The 24,426-nt window shown below is 29.6% G+C and overlaps 1 protein-coding gene across 1 annotated transcript in view; it reads right to left on the bottom strand.

The window, feature by feature from the left end:
- LOC129987663 (glycine receptor subunit alpha-2-like) overlaps window positions 1–24,426 on the bottom strand; it is a 138,457-nt gene that overhangs the window by 1,328 nt on the left and 112,703 nt on the right. Inside the window, exons 5-8 of the mRNA XM_056095619.1 lie at window positions 18,212–18,438; window positions 10,803–10,885; window positions 7,523–7,657; window positions 2,803–3,187 (exon numbers count right to left, since the gene is read on the bottom strand). Coding sequence (XP_055951594.1) covers window positions 2,803–3,187; window positions 7,523–7,657; window positions 10,803–10,885; window positions 18,212–18,438 — 830 coding nt within the window. The remainder of the gene's footprint in view (window positions 1–2,802; window positions 3,188–7,522; window positions 7,658–10,802; window positions 10,886–18,211; window positions 18,439–24,426) is intronic.

Raw genomic sequence — 24,426 nt, 5'->3', positions numbered from 1 at the left:
GATGTACGTCGATATCGAACATAAAACCAAGTACCTAATTCTGCCGTTCGTCACTTTTGCTTATAATACGGCTAAACAGAGCACCACTGGGTATACTCCATTCTTCCTGACATTTGGGCGGGAAGCCGAAACTACACTCGATACTATGTTCCATCACCCAATCGAGGATACAGGACAAGACTATGTCACGGGGCTAGTAACCCGCGCAGAAGAATCGCGTCAGTTGGCTCGAATCCGCACCTTTGATGCCCAAGAGAAAGACCGACGTCATTATAATTCAAAACATCGCGCAGTGCTGTATCGGCCTGGTGACTTAGTGTGGATCTTTATTCCTATAAGGAAGGTGGGCCGCTCCGAAAAGCTTCTCAAGAATTATTTCGGTCCGTATGAAGTCCTGCGTCAACTTTCGGAGGTCACTTACGAGGTCCAGGACTTTGATCCAAATTCTAGGAGACGTAAGTCAAAGGACATTGTTCATGTGCTGAGGATGAAGCCCTACTACGCTCCAGAAGCACAAGAGGATATATTTTCAGATTCCACGACCGTGGGACAGGACATACGGAATCCTGATCTAGACTAAGTGGACCCCGCCCTATACCGGACCCATGACAAGATCACGCTCTAAGGACCTTCGTCTATAACATCGAGACGCTGTTCTCTTGAGGAGGAAGCAATGCAACGAAGCTAGCCACATGTCTCCGTGGCTCGTTGATAAGACATCGGACTGCGGGCAAAGAGATTGCTGGTTCGATCCTCGGGAAAAAATTTGTTATTTATTAATTTATTTTCCTTTCAGTTCTTCCAGAAGTTTCTGGAATATTCAATTATTATAATTTCCTTAATCCTTGTACGTCATTTCCTCTTTAGTTAGTTCTAGGAATGTTCTAGAACATTCTACATGTATATATAAGAGCTTGATTTGTAGTAACCGAGGTCTTTGGTTGACTTTAAATAAAGTGATATTGTTCAAAAGTGTTCTCTTCTTAAGCCTATAAACGTGACAATATGCAAAATATAAAATTAAGGACCAGTGGCTATAGGTCTTCCTATCTGTCCAAAGAAAGTTTCTGAAAAGATTGATCACAATTTTCCCCCATTTCAAAGCATACCTTCATCAATACATACAAAATAATATACATGTTGTATAAAGTTCGAAGCGTACAATATGGCTGTCTCTTTAACGAATTCTGAAACTGCTATTTTGTCTTTCCCGTTTATTCCTATGAATCCATTGTTTTCAAAATGATTTTCTATAGTCAAAATTATCCAGGGCCTCAATTCAATTTCTTTTATCAAAGCGATTTCACGACTTAATATTATAGGAAAAAAATCAATTTTATAAATGAAAAACACAACACAAAAAGTTAAATTAAAATTCGAATTCAGCAATCTTAATCTTTGAAATGGATGCTCCAAATATTTCCTTCTTAGTGGCTATTTTCAGAGAGTTCCGCCAATAGGCTCTTTTCAAACATCATGTTAAGCTTCAAGCCTTTTATTTAAGTCTTGGATTTTTTTTTTCTAAGCTGCATATAAAAACTCATCAGCACTGTGCTTTGACTTGTGTTTTATTCTTTGTTTGATGATGTTGAAGATATGATGAATTAGTTAAAATAAGCACTAGAATTTGTAGATGATAATATGTTGCTGATGTAAACTAATTTGTTCTCGCAGGGAAGGCAACATATAATTGGTAGAATAAGTAATTGCAAAAAGGAAAGGTTTTCTCTGGACCAGCTGGACAGCTTTTCTACAATCAGCTGGAGTGGTCTCTCAAAAACTTTTTAGCATATTTTCTAATCGTCTTAACAAGCTAGAGGACGCCATACAAGGCAACGGCGTACATTAGTTAAGCAATATTAACCATGAGTGTGAATTTTCACTGAATCTATCATATAACTTCTTGGCGAATTATTTGGCGATTAATCCCTGGCACGCGGTTAATATATCCGAAAATCGAATTTCTGTATTATATAGGTTTTTTCCAACCTATTGGAACGAAAATTTGCACAGAACTACGATTGAAAACACAAAATTCCATTCTAAATTTGATATTTATATCCTTGCTTCTTTGCTTTATCGCGCTTACATGTTCCTGAAAGTACAGACCGATAGGCGGTCAATCTCTTATTGGATTTGGCTTAAAATTTGATGGGTGTTTATAGAACAGATGCTAATTCTTTGTGTGGAATTTTATGTATCTTGATCTCTTCGCTTTGTAATTATCGTGTTAAATTATATTGAACAGTCGTACAGACAGACTTCTTCAGAGTATATTTCGCACAAAATTTGATTGAAATTTACAAATTTAATATAAAGACCTTATAACAATTTTCATTGGTTTAGATCAAAGCGTTTTTGAGTTATCCTTGTCACAGATAGATAGACAGAGAGACATTTTCCAAAAATGAGTTTTTTGAATTCATGGAAGTCTCTAACGTAGAAATTCATTGAAATCGCGAGTTCGAATTTTTTGACGTCATATACTTTGTCGTATATGTTGCATACGAGAAGATAGAAAAGAAAAAAAAATCCTGCAAAACTAATGCACAGTTCAGCTATCAAACAGCTATTGCTTGTTTGAGAGTTCCATTGAGGACAATTAAGAGTTTGGGGGATTAAGTCGGTCGAAATTTATTTTTAATGAATATTTAAAAAGAACACTATAGAACGTCAATTGAAGAGGATTTAATGTTAAACCAGCGGTAATAAGATAGATATTATTGAACAGCATATTCTACCTGCATTTTAGGCACAATGACAACGTTCCGAGAGTTCTTCGGAACAGAATTTCGCTGCGACTGCTGCGGTTGCACTTGCACTTGTTGTGGCTGTGTCCTCCTGCCATCTTCGTCAGAATCCTCCGCCCCTTCCCCCAGTAGGATGTTGACCAGGGCGTACTCCATGAGGGAAGCGAACACGAAGACGGTACAGGAGGACATGAAGATGTCGATGGCCTTGATGTAGGAAACGGGGGGCAACGACTTCTGGGACTGCGCGTGCTGTGTGGACAGGGTGAGCAGGGAAGTGACGCAGAGGGTGACTCTTGCTGGCACGGCCTCTGGCTTGATCCAGAACGAGATCCAGGACATGATGACGATGAGGCAGGTGGGGATGTAGGTGTGGAACATGTAATAGCCAAGGCGCCGCTTCAGGGTGAATACCACTTCAATGCAAGTGAAGTTTCCTGATCAGAGTAAAAGAATTAATGCAGGGAACCAACTGTGAACAGAAAATAATACATAATATTTTCATTTAAATTTCTATGATTTCGAAGTTTTTTAAAGTACGTTGAAGTAGAAAGATGGCATTCAAACAAAGATATTTTTTTCTTTTTTTTTATCATTGGATTTGAATATTTATTATTATTATTATTTAAAAGAGCAGTAGAATCCCTTTGCTTAAAACAATGACTCAAATCAATCATATATTGCTGACAAACTCTTCTCAATATTTAAAAGATCCTGTTTTTAGAATTTATTTTGATAGCGTAGAACACATCTAGTTTTAATAACAGTTATGTGAATTTTCAAAGTGTGAATCATTGTAAAAATTAAGCAACGAAATTCTAAAAAGGCTGGAATAGTTAACCTTATTTATATAGAACCATATTACGAAAATATTTTCCAGAATTTCAACTGAAAATTAGGAAGAATTGGGTTAATTTGAGAAATGCATCCCTCTAAGAAGAATGTATGGTCATTCATGGGTTCGCTGTCTCTCAACAAACAAGACAGTTGAATCTACTTGTAGCAATTTGACGCATGTATACCCTGGTAAGTGGAAATGTGCTCCTCGAAGCGATTATTTTTTCAAATATTAATAAGAATTCTACTTAATATTATAATTAAACTCAATTTTGACTCAACTCGGTGTAATTTCCTAAAATATTATTGTATTAAAATATATTTAGTTCGATTTCAAAATTCCTTTTTTTAATGATGTCAACTTAATATTCGTGAAAACCTTTTTTAATTTTTGGCAATTTTTGCATTTTTTTTTTTTTTTACCTAATTTCAAAAAGTATATTACAATATAATGGTGACCTGAGTAGTTTCAAATCGTTTCGATTGTTTCATCAAATATTTAATCGCGGAATTCTCTGCCATTTGTTGATAGGAAGCCAAGGAAGAAAGATTCTGTTAAATATCTGCATAGTCTACGAGGCGAATAAAAACTGAATTTGCAATAACGCGAAAGCTAGAAGAGAGATGAACTGTACAATTACGTTTTTAAATAGTGCTTGAAGTAATGGGACTGGTTTTTATTTTGAAATTTCATGTACGCAATGAAAAAAAAAAAAAAACTGTATAGGGGTTTTTCTGACAATTTGAGGGAACCAGAGGTACAAAAATACAATTGAGAAATTAATTGAAATTTAAAAAAAAAATCTAACATTCCTGATGAAACAACAGATCTCTAAAGTAAAGATTAGAAGAATGTGATTACTTAAAGAAATAAAATTAGACATGATTCAAAAACAATTGTATCTCTCTTCCTGCTTATCAAGTCTGTTTGCTGAAGATTTATTTATTTATTATTAAAAAATGTTTTTAAATATAATATTCTGATAACTTCGGATGTACAAATATATTAGCTTTCAAATGATAACTCTGGGATTACAAAATTAAAATTTTTATATATTTATGACAAATAGGTTCCAAAATAGGTATGTTATCATTTTTAGAATATATTATATCAATTTTTTTCTACATAGATTTCTTCTGAAAATGAGAAAACATAACAAAGACTTATTGTATATGAATGTATAACAAAGACCTGCTGTATTTGAAAGTATAAAAAAGACCTATTGTATATGAGAGTATACCAAATTTTTGTTTCCAATGGCCAACTGATTTCTACTTGAAATATGTTTTATCCATTTATTTCTTTCACTATCTGGTATTAAGGGTAGATGCTAACAGTTATTAGAATACATTGGAAGATTCTTTTTTATTGTGAACATAATTTATTTCAAAAGAAAATAATTGTAATAAAAGCGATTGAGTTTATTATTCCATTATAATTGCTTATAACATTTCAGAAATATGTTCAAATATTGAATTATTGTGGTTAAGAGCATACTTTTATATGCAAGATTTTCACTAGAATAATAAATATGCAACAAGGACGCTTTAAGTGAGATATTCTAAGCAGTCTTTGTCCTGCACTTTGTTGCTCTGTTTAAAATTGTCCTCGAGTACAAGACGAAAGACGAAAAATGTCCGTTGTTCGAAAAGGGTAAATAAAAATGAAAAATATTCATTAGTTTTGCCACAAGCGTGTATCTAAAAGTAGAATTAACAGATACTATTATTTTAAACTCCTTTTATGTTAATTAACAGTTTATTTTACTTTTACGTACCATTTCACCGTCAAATGCACTTAACACTTACTATGTATTTAATAAATACTTACTAAGACCAAATAATAATTTTCCTTAAACATTTCAAACAATACTTTCAAAACTTTAAATGTCAAGGGTCAGGTTACTCGCTATCTACCAATCACAAAGCGAATAAAAAGCAATGTTTATTTAACATTTTCAACTAATATAGAGTACTTAGGAGCATTAGATTGCTTAGCCATAAATATTTTGGATGATACCCAAAATAAACTATGAAGTCGCAATCATTTTACATTACATAATCTTGATTTCAAAGAATCGTTTTAATAAACTTTAGTATTACCTATGAAATGAATAAATTCTCCATTTCGGATCTAAATTAAATTTGAAAGCAGTCTTCTATTTTTTTATTCGTAATTGGGAAAACGATAGAAAAATCAATCGCAAAATAAAAATTCATTTTTTTGTTAAATATTTTAATAAGAAAATCACTTTGAGAGGTTCGGTATGAATATGAAAAATATTAAATGACGTAAATTACATTTCGAATAAAATTACAATAATCATGATTGATTTTTAAAAGTATAAATGTAATAACGGACATGTTTCAAAAATACAAGCACATGAAAGATAGCACTTTAAATTAACTCTTTATTTTGAAGCCATGAATTATAAACCGTGAACAGTAGTTTAACTCCCTTCTTCGCCAAGTTGCGATAACGCGCCAAAGCTGGCAACCAAGGTTTTCTCTAGTCTTCTAAAAAACTACGGTCTTGCGCCATGTTTTTCCGCTCATTGCGCACTTCGTTGTTGGCGAATTTTGAAAATTACGTAAAGCAGGGAGTGAAACTCCGATCGTACCAAAATTTTTTGTAGACATCCATTCTTTGTACAATTTATATACCTTTGGCGATATCATTTGCTATTGTTTCAGCAGTGAAGGAAAATAATTGTTATCAAAAGCTATTCTTCAGACAGCTTATATTTCACTAATAATGATGTCATTTACTACTGTAGCAGCAGCAAAGGAAAAAAAAAATAACTAAAAGTTACTGCAGACTGCTATTCTTCATACAACTTATATCATTCTGGCGATGATATAATTTATTAATATTTCAGTAATGAAGGAAAATATTTATTAATTGTTGTAGACAATTATTCTTCAGACAACTTATATCGCTCTCGCGATGATATCATTTACTATTGTTTGAGTAGTGAAGAAATAAAATATATTAGAACTTTCAGTAATTGAATTCTTTTAGATTCATGAATTATTTTAAAATAATTATTATTGGCAACATATTTTTTTAACTACTTATGCCCCATTGGTGATGTTGGCATGTTACTGCTATCTTAGTACGAGGGGTGATCCAAAAGAAAGTTTACAAGCAGCAGCATTTGTAAAATAGAAATTGTGGATGGGAATATTGTTACCCAGAGTGGAGACAGATGGCGCTAGTTGTCTTAGAGCGGTCGTTTGAGCAGATAGTGTTAGTACTGAGACCTGAAACAGCGACAGTAATGGCAGGACGTCTAGAGAAGTGGTCTCGCACAGAGGTGTGAGCCGTGATACGATTTCTATGGGCCAAGAATTTGTACCCAGCGAACATTCATAGACAAAACATTGAAATCGTTCTTTTGAAGCGGGCAGAGTGATTGCTGGAAACGGTTAGGTGGGAGGTCTGCCCCCCCCCCCATACAGAACCGTTTCGGCCTCTCAGTGACTATTTCCTTTTTCCGGCATTGAAGAAATACTTATCCGAAACAAAGTTCATATCAGACGGTGATTTTCAAAAAGGTGCCGAGAACTGACTCAGTAGCCAGGGATCTGATCAGACGGGTTAAAGACATTGGACCTGTGGTGTGATAAATGCCTCTACAGGTTTGGTGATTATGTAGAGAAATGACTGAAACATATGTCTCTTAATTACCATTTGTACCTATTGTCTATTGTTAATAAAGCATTTTTCCTTTGCCTTGTAAATTTTTTTTTTGATTATCCTCGTATGTTAAAGAAAAGGACAAATTATAACTATTCAAGGACCTTTAGTATTTAATTACTTTTAGAGCCCTGACATATTTTATTTTGATTGGTATTTCTTTTTTATTCATACATATATTGTAACATTAATAATGATTATACGACAAGGCGGACTACAAAAAATATAATAATACCTGTTGAATAGTGCTTTGTGCAATCTCCTAAGGTAGTGTCCACTAAGTTGTGCTGAGGCAGTTCAATAGAATCGTCTACAACCAAAGGAACCTCTTCTTCCCAATCGAATACCAAATCATCTGTTGTATACGACACTGAAATAAGCAGTATTATATTTTCTGTATTATAAAAATGTCCTGCAAGTGTGAAATCACAAAATATTTCAGAAATATTTCTGGATTCACTCGAAACGAGGATCTTCCAAGCTCTTCCTTTTCAGAATCTCCAGTATTGATTTATTGTAGTAAACTGGACTAATTCTAACTAACGAATAAAAAATATTGTATCTTTCTTCAATTTTTCATTTCTAAGTTATTTAGCGAGGTTTATCTAATTTAAAAGAAATCTGAATTAACTAATTCTATAAAATTACATTCTTTAATTAAACATGGGTTCCTGATATGCAAGCAAGGGAACCGCACACAGACTGAAGAAAAACTCCGGAAATACTCTGTTTCCGGTGTCAGGGTTGCCAGAATGTTCGCTTAAGGCAGAGATCTGTCATTCCATCCAGCGACGCATTACAGTTCTGGTGTTACAGGTTTATTTTTACATGATTAATTTTATATATCAATTGTCTTAGGGTATATTATTGCATATTAATTTCAGTGATAATAGATTCCAATAGTGATAAATTCCAATATAAAAATAAAAATTCATTTCATATCCTCTTCGAGAATGTAAGATTAAAATTTTTACAAGCAGATAAAAAAAAGATCATTTGCATCATCACGTTTTTATTAAAGAAGCTATAAATATTTATAGAGAATAACATATTCAATACAGAAAGGCGTATTTAAAAATTATAATTTATTTGGCCACTTGATGAGTATGGGTTAAAAATGATTGAACAATTTTCAGGTAAATTAAAAGCTTTTTTAAAATTTTTTTTTTCTAAAAATTTAAATATAAGGTAAATACTTGCTTTCAGTAATTTTCTTTTGGAAAAAAGAAAAATGTAATCGAAATTCACAAAACATTAAAGAAGTGATTTCTGATTTTCGATTACATTTTTCATACAAAAAGGAAAAGAAAAGAAAGAAAGAAAATACTATTACTATTAAATCCTTCTAAAGACCATTTCTGTTTTTTTATCCTCTTTCTCCAAAACTATGAACTCACTAATTTTGAGATTTCTTTGAGATTAAAACATTGATTTCGGCAATAATTCTTATTAATAAGAAAATATTGTTTTCAATTGAAATTCTTCAGTTTTAGAAATGGAATAATTACATATCTAAAAGCAAGTGAACACAAAAATGAGAGGAAAAGAAATAGTAATGAGAAACATTGAAGGGGAGCTGCATAATACAATATTTTGCAAATAACAGTGGAAGGCAACGAGCTGAGAAGCTTTTTTATATTATTTAAAATTCTCGATTAATAATTTTCTTTAAAGAAAAGTTTAATTTATACTAGCCATCTAAGATGGCTTTTTTCGAAATAAAAGAACAGCTCATACCATATTTTTTTCTAAAGGGAACCAATATATCATACCATTTTTTTTCTAAAGGGATTGGAAATGGCGTTTGAAAATTATACTTGGGTAAATTTCAATTAGAGTATAAAATGTAAAAAATAAATTAAAAAAATAAAAAGTTCTTTGAATATACTTAATACTGAAGGTATGAGCATTTTATGAAAAATTGAAATTTTCATTAAAAAATCACGTTTTTCGTTTCAGCGTTGCATAAAAATTGTGAATTAAAACGCCATTTAATGGATTTTCTTTTTATTTTGCAAATTTTATTCATATTTTATCGGAATTTGGTAAAAAAATGTCTCAAAAAACGCAAAGATGACTCATGTAATATTTAAGGTATTCTTCGAGTAAAATGCTCAAGGAACATATATTTTTATATAGAGACAATATTATTAAAAAGCCGAATACATGCCGGAATACAATAACATATTACATGAATTACATGATGGAATACAACATCTTTTTGTGACGAATTTCCCTTGATGGGAAAAATACTTTGGATGGTGAAAAATACTTTTTTAAATTCTTGGAAATTTGCACTATTTTTTCTATTGAAAAGTTATATTCTTCATTTATTCTTAAAAATTTAAAAAAAAATGATTTCTACTCAAAGCCATTGTTATTCAGTGCAAGGAAAAGTTAATTCCTAAAAGGAAAAAATAAAAATTTTAAAAGTTTAGAAAGAGATTAACACAATTAAGTGTAAAATATATGAAACAATTTTTTGCATCTCAGAACAAACGGGTAACACCTAAAAAGTTCCGAGGATTTTTGATAATTTTATTACTTTTTTGTATAAACAACTAAATTGAGCATTGCAGAAATGAGTGAAAAAATTGAAGTCAATTTAGAAACGCAATGTTTGTTTCATTTTCAAATAATATAATGAGTTCTTTCATTTGAAAACTTTAGTTTGAAAGATTCAATAATATTATCGTAATAGGGCATATGTTGCGGCATGAATAATTCTATTCATGCCGCAACAAAATTCCTACAATAACTCCATAATATAAATCCATATAATTTCGTAGAATTTCAAATATGATTTATTAAAATTTTGGATGTCGGCTTGAAGGCATCAACGTTTTTAATAATATAATTCAAAATCTGAGATTCCATTTTAATTTTGATGACTTCGGAAATCAAGCAAATATTCTTTTCTGATTACAAAGCATTTATGGGATAATAATATAATGGTGTAAATAAATTTATAAAGATCTAAAAGTACTGTCAAAATCAATTTATCCCTTAGTTCAGATATATAAGCAATCAAAACTTACTGAATAAATGACTTAGTACCTATTTCAGCTTTGAAAAAGGCTTTCTCCGTTTTACCCCAAGTGCAATTTTCAGATTTTTCGTTATTATTTTTGTTTATTTTTCGATGTTTTAATTTCTATAACCTGCCATAATAAATTCATCATCATTTTTTATAGGTACACGTTACTTCCCTCGTTTATACGGGACACCATTCAGTATTTATAGGGCTTTACAAGAATTTACTAATCACCTTGTATAATTTAATGTAAAATCACTGTTGCTGGTATGTCTAAATACTATTTTTAAAAATCTTATCGCGTAACAATGTTGGCATATCAGACACGATATGAAAAACATTCCACCATTACTCTTTTAAGATAGTTTTTACTTACTGAATAGTCCTTTATGATAAATCAGAAATATTTTTGACTTTAGAAGGAGAAATAATTTATTATTTTGCTTAAGGATAATAGGGTAAAGGATTTATAAATGCTTACAGCTTTCAATTTTCATGGTACAGGTTTGGGTATCGTGAGGGTAGGCTTCAAATTTCATGGCACAGGAGAGCAGTAGAGTCAATCTGAAATAAAAACAAACGACATGGAATACAATGAATCATGTAACAAGATTTTGAAAACTCCATGTTTCATCATTTATTTCAACCACAAAGAATTGGCAAATATGACCGTTATTTTTACCAAAATATAGACTACGATTTTTTTCGGGTCTTTTTATCGTTTTTAATTAATTTGTTCAACTTTCGAATTGCAAATTTTCTATTAGTATTATTTCCTTGTCCCGTTGATAAGACACGATAAAATTTTCAAACGAAAAAGAGCGAACATTATTTAAAAAAGAGCAGAAAATAAAATATGAAATATTGTGAGCAAAAATTGCCTCCACTGTAATTTCATTTTATTGTTTTTTAATATATCTATTCTGTTTAGTTAGTATACAAAACCGTAATTGTACAAGAAATCGTACATTCTGACATGAATTGTTTCAAGAAAATGAAGATTCTTTATATGACAGTTATCAGATACTCTTTCTATTTGAAATACTATTTTGTGTAAATAGTCAAATAATCGTACCTGAGACAAGAGTATATTTTTTGAAAACAATTCATGTGTTCTAAATACAAAAGCATAATTCAAGACATGCACTTACTTTTCAAGTATTTTAAATGTGTTAAGCTTTAAAGTAATTTCCGTGACATATAACTACGATTAGAAAATCCCTTTTCATACCTGCTGCCACTGAATTTAAGGATAACTTATTGAAACTGCTGGAGAGATTATAATGTTAACCATTCTTTGAAGTATTATCTTTTGTCAACATTTTTCTTATTTCCAGCATCTATTCACGTCAAATTTCTAGGATAAGGTGTTAGAGGTTCATTTTCTACAAAGAAGTGCCTTGCTGATCTAGTTTAATTTTCTCTTTTAAGTATGGAAAACACAACCACTGATATTATCAGAATTGAAAGAGAGAATTGTAATTGTTTTTCTTTTCTGTGTATCTATTGCATACAAGATATGAAGATAAAACATTCTATTTCCCCTCTAAAGATTTTTCAAGAAAGATAAAGATTAAGGCAGATTAAATAATTTAAAACTGTTCGATTATAAATTTTTAAGCTTGGTTGGTTTGAAATTTTTGTGAAATCATAAAATGAAATATAAATTAATTTGTAGTAAATAAAAAAAACATATATTTTTCCTTTTCTAATGAAATTGTTTGAAAAATTAATTATGTGATCTATTATGTTAATTTATTATATGTGTGCATGTTTAATCATCACATTAATATTTAAAATTATTAAAAATGCTAATCGAGTTTTACTGTACTTCGGAATTTTTATTGAATTTCTTTTGAAATGTGTCTGCGTATACCAAATATCAGACTGCATAACATTCTCTTTATGCTACAGTTACAAAAGTTATTTCTGTCTATTGTGGCATTTCAAACCAACCAAAAGAATAACATTTTTCCTTATATTCTACAAGGACTACAAAAAAAAAGAACTTATCGATGTCCTGATTTCCACTTTTTCAGACGAAACCTTTGGTACCATTGAAAAAAAAAAATCTGGCTTTTTCAGGCCAAAGTATATCAGCTTTTAGAGAGTTATTATCCTTTTATCGGATGTAGTATCACCTTTTCCGATATGGAACTGGGAATCCTACCACTGCGAACAAAGGATGCACATCTTGCCTAAAAAATCAGTTTTGGGGAAATAGAAATCGATGCGTTAAGTGTGTTGACTTTTGAACGTTAGGATTTGATATTGCAAAGGAAATTTGGGAATGGTAAGCTTGAAATGTAAACATTTAATTGGGATTTTAAATTAGAAAATTCATTATTTCCTTTAGCTTATTCAGAAAGCAAATACCCTAAATATTAAGCATTAAAAATAATAATTATACGAATTTAAAAATATATTGTGAATATCTAGAAGTCAAAAAATAAATTGCTATTTTACTTTTGTGAGTAAAATGTCTTGACTATTGAGCGTTGAGATTTGATTCTGCAAATAAAAATGGGTTATGGTAATATCCTACGCCATGCCCTTGAAATGTAAACGTCCGATTGGATATTAAGTCATAAATTCCATTATTTCCTTTGACTTAATCAAAAAACAAAGACTCTAAATGTTAAGCATTAAAAATAAAAAATATATGAATTCATATATATCGACCAAATATAGGTTTATCTAACAGTCAAAATAATAGCACATTCTTTTATTTTATTTTAGTGAGAAAATTTATTTCGATAATATATATCCAGTTGGAAACAAATATGACTATTACAGTTGAGAATATACTTTTCCTGGGAAATATATTTCGAATGCGATTGAGAAAAATATTATTTCATTCTTTTTCAGTAAACAATTAGTTTTTTAACTGAATAATAATTACTTAGTATTATTTTTCATCACTATTATTGTATACTATGTATTTATAAAATTTTATGTTTTTTTTTTTTTTTTCATTCTCAAGAATACCATCATTTTTTTATAATTTCAAAAATGCAAAACCAAAGAAAAATTATTTACAATAATGGAATATAAATTATCTGATCTAGTTCAAATAGAAGAAGCCTGAATGAATATTCATCTTGTATCAGCTTGTTCCTTGTGGAATTGGCATTAATTTTCGACATCTAATTCTTATTGATTTTTGCCAAATTTTTTTAAGGCTAACCTAATACAGTGTATTCTATCATTAACATTAATTCTTCTTGATTAAATCTGGTTCCTTTTAAGAAAATTAGAAAAAGTCTCAGTTAGTTTATGTCTAAACTAACTAAGTCTTAACTAAACTAAAGAAAAACCAATGTCTTAAACTAAAACATATTTAGAAATCTTCTGTTAGATGTTTTTTTATTAGATCTATGTCAAAAGAGACACTTTTCATTGCATGTATTTCTAAATTACGCCAATTTTCAATGGGAATATTGTAAAATGACAGTTAGGATATAAGGACTCAATCTACAAGTAAATGCTTATGAAAAAGTATTCATAAATGTTGTTATTTTAATTATAATAAATAGATACCGATAATAATTCCCTTTAATAATTTACGCTCTTCCCCGAAATGGTTCATTTATGTACAAAAATGAAAATATTGTCAACGCAAAGAATGTTTTTAATTTCATTATTTCCTTTGAATCCTCATTAAAGGAACTCATTTCGTAACACAAACATTGCTAAGCAGTTATTCACAATCATTTCTCTATATTCAATACATCTTATGCACTGATGTCCTGTATCGGTATTCTGTTTACACTGAAAAAATGAGTCAGATGCGTCCTAAACAAATAGTGAGAAATTAATTCTCATAAATGCAATCATAATTACTCAAAAATAAAAGGAAGGAAGAAAGCGTAAAGAGGACAACAGCAGGTGGTCTTTTTCCATGATTGAAATGGATAGAGCAGGTGATATTTAAATGGAAATGGAATCAGTTGAAGTGGAAAATTTCGTATAGTTTGGCGAGATTAGTTTTAATTCCTTTCCGGTGATTTTTGGAAATGAAGAAAACAGAATACCGATATTATTTGTAATTATTCCAATTGATTCTCTCGAAACTTCTGCCTTCCATCACATGGAAATAAATTCTAGAACAGGCACTGTTTTATCGCTTTGACAAGAAATACGAGAGACAAATTCTGCTAGAGTTTGCGAAGACAAATTAGTATAAATATGCTTATTTGGAAAGTTATTAGTGCTAGAATCGGTTTTTCTTCTGTATGATGTATCATGTAAATGAGGTGGCATTAATTGAATTTTTTGATTTTTCTTTTTCATGTGGCCTTTTTATATAAATTAAATTCTCAGCACTTTTAACTCATAAATTTTCCTATTTCAAATGAAGAATATGTTGTAAACTCTGGAAAATAGTTAGAATTTAATTTAAATAATATAGATTTAGATTTATCCTTTGTAAATTCCTTTATAATAAGATGAGAAAAAGTAATAAAACGACAACTCTTCTTCTCTTCATTTCTTAAAACTTCAGTTTTTCTTCACATTGATAGATGAAGAAAAACAGTTTTTTTTTGGTGGAATGAAATAAGCAAGCGTAGATATTAAGTTTTCTCTATACATGCCAATATCAAAACTTATTATGCCATACAAATACGAATAAAATACAGAATCATTAAAAACGTTTGCAAAATTTTTCTTCCTTCTTTGAGATTGTTTTATAAATAGTTTTTAATTTAAATCCATTTTCTACAGCTTATTGCTGTTTAATATCCATCACACTTAAGTTGAAATCTCGAAGGGGAAAGTTATTAAATATCAATGCGAAATACATTAGGGTAAAAGAAAAATGATGTCTTCTCTTTGAATACGTTTGATTTATGTTGGATTAATTCTAGACTTTCCAAAATTTTGACATGCAGATAAGACTTAAAAAATAAAAGAAGTATCCTAGAGATTGAAATAATTAGTGATTTAGAATTTTAATTAATTCTACGAAACAAATAGCTTTGGAAATTCAGAGAGATTCAGGAATTTTCCTTATAGGTTTTAGATTTTCGTTTGCTAATGATATTAATATTAATTTTATTCCATTACTGATATTACTACATTCCCCCATTAATATTTTACCATTACCTTTTTTTAAAAATCATGGTTAGTATTGAGAACTAAAAATGGTATCTGATGCCCTTGAGAATGAATTTATTTCAAAGTTCACAATATTTACTAAATTGTTTTTTAATGCTTATTTCCTATTGCTATGCATACAATGAGTTTAATGATTCACTTCAGTAGAATTGCAATTAAATAGAAGTTAGTCACGCATTACTCCTACATCGAACTAAGTCATCGTATCCAATTTTTAAATTAACATCATTCAAAGAATTGCCATTCTTAATATTTAGAATTAAGGAAATATATGAAGTAACTTTAGCTTTCTTGTATATGAAATGTAGAGAAACTATTGTAATCGTCAAAAAAATTCAAACTCGAGATTTTGACAAATCACTTTGTTTTTGATATCCCTAAAGTTTTGATATTGTATACCCTTGTCTGGAAATATGATAACTCTGAAACGCTTTAAGCCTGAGTGATGAAACGTGGCTTATGTACTTAGACTAAAATTACAGATTTTTATTAAATTTTGTACGAAATAAATCCTTAGACTATCTGTCTGACTATTCGAATGAAAGTGAAGTCAATAACTACGAAGTGTAAAGATCTAGGTGCATGAAACTTGAAAAAAAGATCCAATATCTAAAAAGTAGATTATCATTAATTTTTGAATCAAATCTTATGTGAACGCGTTCATGTGAAAACCTTCCGGGAGTGACCACTCCAGCTGGTTTTAGTTACTTGGTGTCAGATATTCGCGAAATTAGAAAAAAGTTAATTACCATAAATCACAACTTGTAACATGTTCCCATCTGTTAACTCTAGAAAGACATGAAAGGTCTCGAAGGCACATATGTCAAATTTAATAATTTTATTTGCCGTTAATTAATTTAATTTGTCATATAAAAAAATTAATATAATTTTTTTAAAATTCAATTCCTACTTAGGTAAACAAAGAAAAAAATTATTTCAGTTACTTTTTATTAAATAATTATCAAAAAATTATTAATTCTTCACCTTCACGGGAAAAACACTGAAATCCTTGCCTTTTACCAATTGAGCTACTGCCTGTTGACTTCAATTTTCATTACAAACTGCTAAAACTCTATTTAAAGTATTAAAAATGTATTAAATTTAATTAATGAATTAATATTTGAAAAGACTGTATTAACATCAAATGTCATCCACTACAAGTTAAAAAAATGTATTTGAACATGAGTGGATTAATAAAAAGTATTTTATTAATGATTGAAAATTTGAACAAGATATATAAATATACATAGGAAGACTGTGAACTAATACTAGGAATTGAAGAATGAAAAAGAACAAAGAAACCAGGTTTATGAAAAAAAAAAAAAAAAAAAATTCTTTCTCTTCCCACTTTCTTATGTTTCTTATGTTATGTTCTGTAAAAAAACATTTTAAATTTTAAATTAAAATTATTCTCTAACATTAGCCATTTCTCCATAATTAATTTTTTGACTTTTTGCTCAATAGCTGTTGAATTAATTTAGCAATATCATGTTACCCAAGCTTAACCTGGATCTAAAAAATATGCATTTCTACAACGTGGTGACTTTTGAAATAAAAAAAAATTATAACAGCTTCTAAATTTTAAATTATTTTATCTATAAATATTAACACTATTTTGAAGCATCATATAAATTATATTCAGATTTGAGAATTCTCATATCAGTTCTGCAGAAAATATAAGAGTTGCTGCATAATTGATTTAATTTTGATAGTTGATAGATTTGCCAGTAGGTAGATTTACATTTGAAAGTAGTTTTTCTTCCGGCTATAGTGCGTTTTATAGTAGATCACTGCAGTGACAGATAATGTGTTTTGCTCTTTCCTGAAAGAATATAAAAAAAACATTCTTGCAATTAGCATTGAAGCGACGAAAGTAGTAAAACTGTTTCTAATATTGAAAGTTATTTCAATTTCTTTTTTTCACGGGGAAAAAAACATAAATAATTTAGCATTGTTTATTTTTTAGTTCTGATGATGATGTCCAAAAAGGATGTCCCAAATTTCAAGAACGATGAAGTTTTTCAATAAATAAACAAACCCATAAATGAAAAATGTTCTGAAATTGATTAAATTTGATAATCTGTAAGATGAGTTGAATGGTTATTTCTCTCTAATCTGCCAATAATTTGAATTGCGTATTTTTAAAATCCCATTTTCGTGGTATGCAATTTCACTTTACATGAATTTAAATATCCGCCATGTTTTGGAAATTTCATAGGATGATAGTATTTAACCCCCCGAAATACAAATGTTAGCAATTCCGAAACTGAATTTCATTATTTAAAAGAAATCCTAGAATATTTCCAGGAAATTTAGTGCCATGGCGCTACATGAATATGACTAGTTCATATAATTTTATGTGCAGCTATTTTCGTAAAACAATTAAAAAAAAATTCTAATGTATTTTTTAGAAAAAACAATTACTGTACTATGAACAAATTCCAACTTCAATCAACTTTTATTGTCCAACCCTTTTTGCAAATCCATGATATATGTAAGAACTTGAATGCCTAAATGCGCCTGATTAGTTTAGTCTGATTAAGAGCCTATTAACATATATTGTATAATATTTTAGGATATTAATATTCACAATATTGTATAATATTATTGAATATTAAATAATAATATGGTGCATATCACATAATATTGTGCACTATTGTTCAACAGACTACTCTACCAGGATACTAGAAATGAATCTGATTAATCAAAAGAAATTTGTTTCGAAGAACAATAAAAAGAAAAATGAAAGAATGATGGTGATTTTTTCCTCACTTGACCATATAGAGTATAGTCTTGTCGCTGTAGAGCCATATGTAATGATTAGGGATGGTCATCTCCTGGAAGGTGACCCTCTTGGCGTTCTTGAAGAAGGAGTCAGGTCTCCACATCCGCTTCAGCCAGCCGACGGGCAGCAGCCGATACTTCATAGTCATATTCTCAGGCAGCCTCAATCGGTGGTCTTTCCAGCTTTGGGACATGAAGATATCTGCCACGTATGTCTGAAAAAGTAAATGGGATTGTAGATCTCATAGCATAACAATAACCCAGAGTGCATCATTTTCCAACTTTGTAATATGAAAATATCAGCCAAATATGTCTGAGAAAGTACAGTTTATTATAGATCTCAAAAGCATAATCCAATAACCCTAGAGTGCATAATTTTACACTTTATAATATGAAGATATCTGCCACGTATGTTTGACAATGTAAAAATGATTATAGATCTCAAAGCATAACAGTAACTCTAGAGTGCATCCTTTTTTATTTTCTTACAAAAAAATATGTGTATGAAAATATATGTGTTTGAATATTGGCATATAACTTAGAAAAATTATTAAAAATATTTTTGAACCATAATTTTGTGATTTTTTTAAAAAAAATTAAATGAGCTAAATGGCTACATTATGAATTAAACAATATACCAGTAAAGCAAATCACATTTTAACAACTCTGCAATAAAAATATAAATACCGTGTTTTCTAATTTATTTTTTACAATGTAATAAAACATTTTTGATATTTTTTTAATAGTAGTATTATTTACACTACAGCCATTTTGGCATTTTTTACAATTTTCCAAATTAAATCTAATTATAATATAGCTACTACGATATATAGGTCTTTTAACAAATTTGTATCAAAAAATATTAAGAAAAAGGATATTCAAAAACTCATTGTTGCCCTTCGAAGCTGCAGTGTGAATATTATAAATGGAAATTAACACTTGTAGCCAAATGATACATGATGCATTGTAGGGGCACGAATTACTAAATTCTTGCCCCTACTAGCGATACCATGATAGAACATGCAGAAAACGCTCAAATGCTTGGAAACATTGTAAGAAATATTTATATTTACATATTTATAAAATTTGACTGCTTGAAAAATCCATAGTTAATTTAAAATAGCTGCTTAGCTATCATGAATACTTTACTTCATGAACTCTGTACTATCATGAACACAGAGCTTTGAAAAGAGACTTGCTTACAGTTTATTAAAAAATGCAGGAACGGCAAAATCTCGATCTCTTTTATGTTCGAAGAAGAATTTTATTAGTCTTACTAGTCGCTCTGCATATATCTGAAAATTAATAATTTTATTATTCTTTCTGACATAGAGCTTCTCATCTAGGATTTTATTCCGTTATAGAACACAATTGGGTGAAAAGGAGGTGAAAGTTCCATATTCTTTTTAATATGGATCATAAATTTAAATTCAGCTTGTTTTTACACTCAGTGAGACTTACAATTAAAGTTATTGTGTGTATTGGTAAGCGAAGCCTGTTATTAAAAACGTGTTCCATATCGGCTGACAGTACGTATGCAGTTATATCTACGATCCAACAATAATCATATGTAGTCAATATAAACCTACTAATTATTTTTTTATTTGATTACACTTAAACAAAAAAAAACCCTTGCATTTCACTTGTATGTGTACGAAAAGTACCACAAAATATTGGTTCGATCTCTAATTTTAACATTTTTACTTACATCAGTATGTGTATGGAAATCACCAAAAATATTTGTTTGATCTCTAGTGCTGCCAATTCCACTTACATTAGTATATGTATGAAATTCCTCGGCAATATTTGTCTGATCTCTAGTGTTGCGACTTAAGGCCGGGATAGCCTGTTTGGTAAGGCAATAGATTCGCTTCCCTTCAGTTGTGAGTTTGAAACCGCTGGCCGAAGACTCTTTGTGTATGTGGTGGTCGGTGCATGTATAAATCTGACGGGACCACCAAGCCCTGGACGTAGAGACAATACCACTGGGGGGTACTGAATCACAGGTGATTGTTCTCCGATTCATGTCTAAATCATGATCTGTGGATGAGTGAATGAATTGCATGAATGAAATCCGCCCCGTAAAAAGAGTTGTGGCGCTTGAGTAGCTAAGTAGTAGTCTTGGCCCTAGATGGCGCTACAGAAAAAGAGACGCTCCTATCGGCTTAAAATCGCTGACAATTCGTCAGTGGGTTTGTTAATGACAAGTGCCATAACAAACAACGACAGTGTCACTGTTTTCATTTACACCAGTAAGTGTATGTAAAGCATCCTAATTGTTTACCTCCAATTTTACCATTTTCCTTTACACTAGTATGCGTATAGAAAATATCAACAATATTTGTTTGATCTCTTGTGTTACCATTTTCATTTAAACCATTATGTGTATGGAAAAAAAAACATTTTAACGAACATATTTATATTAATATAAAATTTTTATCAACACCAAAAATAAGATTCCGGAAACAAAACTTTGTTTTAATATCTTTATGTGATTTTCATATCTTACAAAACTATTATTAAATTAACGAACATCATTCGTCAAATTATTTCTACAAATTTTTCCATTCGTTTCTGCAACTAGCTTTCATTTTTTGGATTACTAATATCACTACCAACATTCTTTTCTTAAACAAAATTTAATCATTGAAAAATTATCATTTGTTATTTTTATTTAATGTAAGCAAATTTAATAATTAAAAAGACACTTCTTCAACTTTTATAAATAAGTAGAATCTTAAGATTCTCAAATATTTTTGTTAAAGCAGTGAATGCAGCCAATTTCGAAATCAAATGATAGAAGTTTGTTCTCTTTTGCTTTCTAATTTCTGTTGTTAAATCATTTAAAATTAAAGTTTGAAACACTTAAGAATGAAAAAAAAAATCATTTTAGTTTTTACAATTTTAAACGATTCTCTCTTTAATTTTTTTTCTCATTTATCGTTTAAACCTTTATTTTATTATTCTGTAAATCGAGTCGCCGTAATGCAATTACTATTCTATTGCATTTACTTTCAAAAGAATATATTTTTTATACGCATTTAAAGACTTTCATTATTTTTATGAAGAAAAAATTGGCAACACAGAACAATATTGGAAAAAAACGATCTTTAAAAGAGAAAGAATTTAAATGCCAACTCTGTTTAATGCAAAATAGATAAATAAACTGAAATAAACAAAAATTGTTTAGAATAAATTCCTATTTTTGAGATAATATCTTCTTCAAAAGAATGGTCACGTATTCGGAAAATAAATTTCCAAGAAGGAAAGTTGATAATACGTTTGAAAATGAAAACTACTGAATGATTTTGTGGAATTTATTTGAAAACTTGATTTATTATTTCTTTTCGAATGAATTTTTAGGCATTTGGCTGTACTTCTGAAGAATATTCTTTTGCTGAATGATTATTCTAAAGCCCTTGACTCTATAGTCATGTTTGAAGCAAATTTAGTTATTTTGTAGAAATCTCATAACATCGAATGCTACCAGATGAAGAGGCTGACATCCCCGCTTCCCCTTGCCCCCTGAAGTTGCTGCACGAGAGGGAGTGCATTTGGCCATCAACCACAAATTTAACATACACCAAGGCAATATCAAGTAGCTTGAAATATTGTAAAACTGTACGAATGTTATTTAGTACTATGCAATATTTTTTCATCCCATTATGCAATACTGTATAATATTATGAATAAAGAAAAATGTTATATAGTATCTGATATGATATATTAAAGCATTATATCATATTATATACTCAATTATACAACGCCGTATAATTTAATATATGATATGTGGAAATTATATACTAAATACATAATTACATCATAGTATAAACATTTGAATACAAAATTTTTCTAATAGAATAAGGAAAAAAATATTAAACATTAGCTTTTCGCACAACATCTCTTGACAATTCTATTCACTCCTCTAATTACTCCCCTTGTCACTATTTTAACCTTACCTTCGAGAATCATCTGGTTAGTTAATCGGCTGTTTACCCATTAGTTTAGCGACATTAACTTGGACATAAACCTGAAACCTTTTGTTAGATCATTGGTGGCTTACCATTTGGAATAACAATAGTTGGCATATTGAAGGCAAATTATGGCAATTCAGTGCCAGTTAGGGAGATCAGGTCTATATGAAATGTCATTGGCTTACCACATTTAACACTTTAAAGGGCCATTTTTTTCTAGTCATATTATGTTAAAATATTTTAGGCTTGAAATTAGAATAAGAAAAGGGATTCATTTAGCTTATTAGATAAACTTAATTTGATTAATTAATTCATTTGGGTAATTAATAATTAAGTAACAAATCAAGACACATCATTTTGTCTGAGGTAAAGAACTGAAGCATCTAAGTTTCTGACTTACTAAAAAAAATTGTCAGACCTTATGCCAACCTACATAATTTCATACAAAGATTGATAAATTTGGTGGGAAGCATACTTCCCACAGCCCTAGAAAGGGTTAATATTGAATAGCTCAGATTTGTTAGAGGAATAAATTAAATAAATTAGATTCAAATAATTGCTTTTAATGAGACTTATTTTTCTGTAAAAATTCATTTATGCTTCTTTTTTTAGGGGGGGGGGTCATCTAACTTATGAACAAAAAAATTTAACAGTATTTGCTCAAAAGTATGAATTCAAATGTGAAATTGTCTCTGTAAAATGCGATTGCACACCGTTGTCACTGAGAGCTTACCAAAATGAGTGACTTTAAGGGGATTTAGAAACAAAGAGAGGAATTTGAAATAAGAAAGGTTTTGTTACTCTTTAGTAACTAATCAAGATGACTTTAATATTTATGATATTTTTATAGCACTAAAAATTAAGTCATGTCTTTAATGTTATTACATAGCAATTTTGCGATACTTTCATTGAAATACGATGAAAAATGTTGAATTTGTAATTGATTTTTTATTTATTACATAATATAATTGCGCTCTGTGTTAATGAAAGGACAACTTGAATCCTTGCTTTAATGTTAACTTTTTAAAATGAATCTTTTTTCCTTAGTGAAACATTTTCATTTATCCTTTTTTTATCTGCATTTCAAGACACCTTCAATATTTTAGCATTTGTTTGTAGTTTAAAATAATAAATCAAAATATTCCATAATATTACGACCCCCTTTCATAATAATGTTAATTTGGCGTTAAGGTCTGTTCCAACCTTCCGGTTCAATAATGCTTACTAAGAGCAGCAATGTTAATTTAGATCAGTGAGATAATTTTCACGTTATTTAGGACAGATGAGTAACTTTTTTTCTGGTATAAGTAAGTAAAATGAGTTTCTTCGTTTCTGTGAGTATCAAATTGCGTTTTGATAATGGTACGCATTTCCTTATAGCAAAATTTCATTCAAAAATTTTGTTAGAGTCATATTCTATTTATATCACTGTGGAGTGAAAGATACTTTCGAAGCATTATTACAATTTTTTATTTATGTGTATAGTATCTAATTGAATTTATCATATAGGTTGAATGTATTATGTGGTGAACATTGGTTGGGTATATTAGGAAGTTTATATGAGTGAAATGTGTTTCCTCATTTTTATTAGAATTTTGATAATGGTACAACTTTTGTTATAACAAATTTGCATCCTAAAGTTTTGTTAGAGGCTTCTTCTGTTTTTTATTACTGTCGAGTGAAAGATACTTTCGAAGCATTATAACATTTATTTATTTCTTTTTATTATATCTAATTGAATTTATCATATAGATTAAATGTATTATGTGGTGAACATTAGTGGGGTATATTATGAAGTTTAGATGAATGAAATGAGTTTCCTCATTTTTATTAGAATTTTGATAGTGTTACAACTTTTGTTATAACAAATTTGCATCCTAAAGTTTTGTTAGAGGCTTCTTCTGTTTTTTATCACTGTGGAGTGAAAGATACTTTCAAAGCATTATAACATTTATTTATTTCTTTTTATTATATCTAATTGAATTTATCATATAGATTAAATGTATTATGTGGTGAACATTGGTCGGGTATATTATGAAGTTTAGATGAATGAAATGAGTTTCCTCATTTTTATTAGAATTTTGATAGTGTTACAACTTTTGTTATAACAAATTTGCATCCTAAAGTTTTGTTAGAGGCTTCTTCTGTTTTTTATCACTGTGGAGTGAAAGATACTTTCAAAGCATTATAACATTTATTTATTTCTTTTTATTATATCTAATTGAATTT

Source organism: Argiope bruennichi, chromosome 10 (genome assembly GCF_947563725.1).
Source record: "Argiope bruennichi chromosome 10, qqArgBrue1.1, whole genome shotgun sequence".
NCBI lineage: Eukaryota > Metazoa > Arthropoda > Arachnida > Araneae > Araneidae > Argiope > Argiope bruennichi.
Note: the sequence above shows the minus strand (reverse complement) of the source record. Positions and strands in the feature narration are given on the sequence as shown.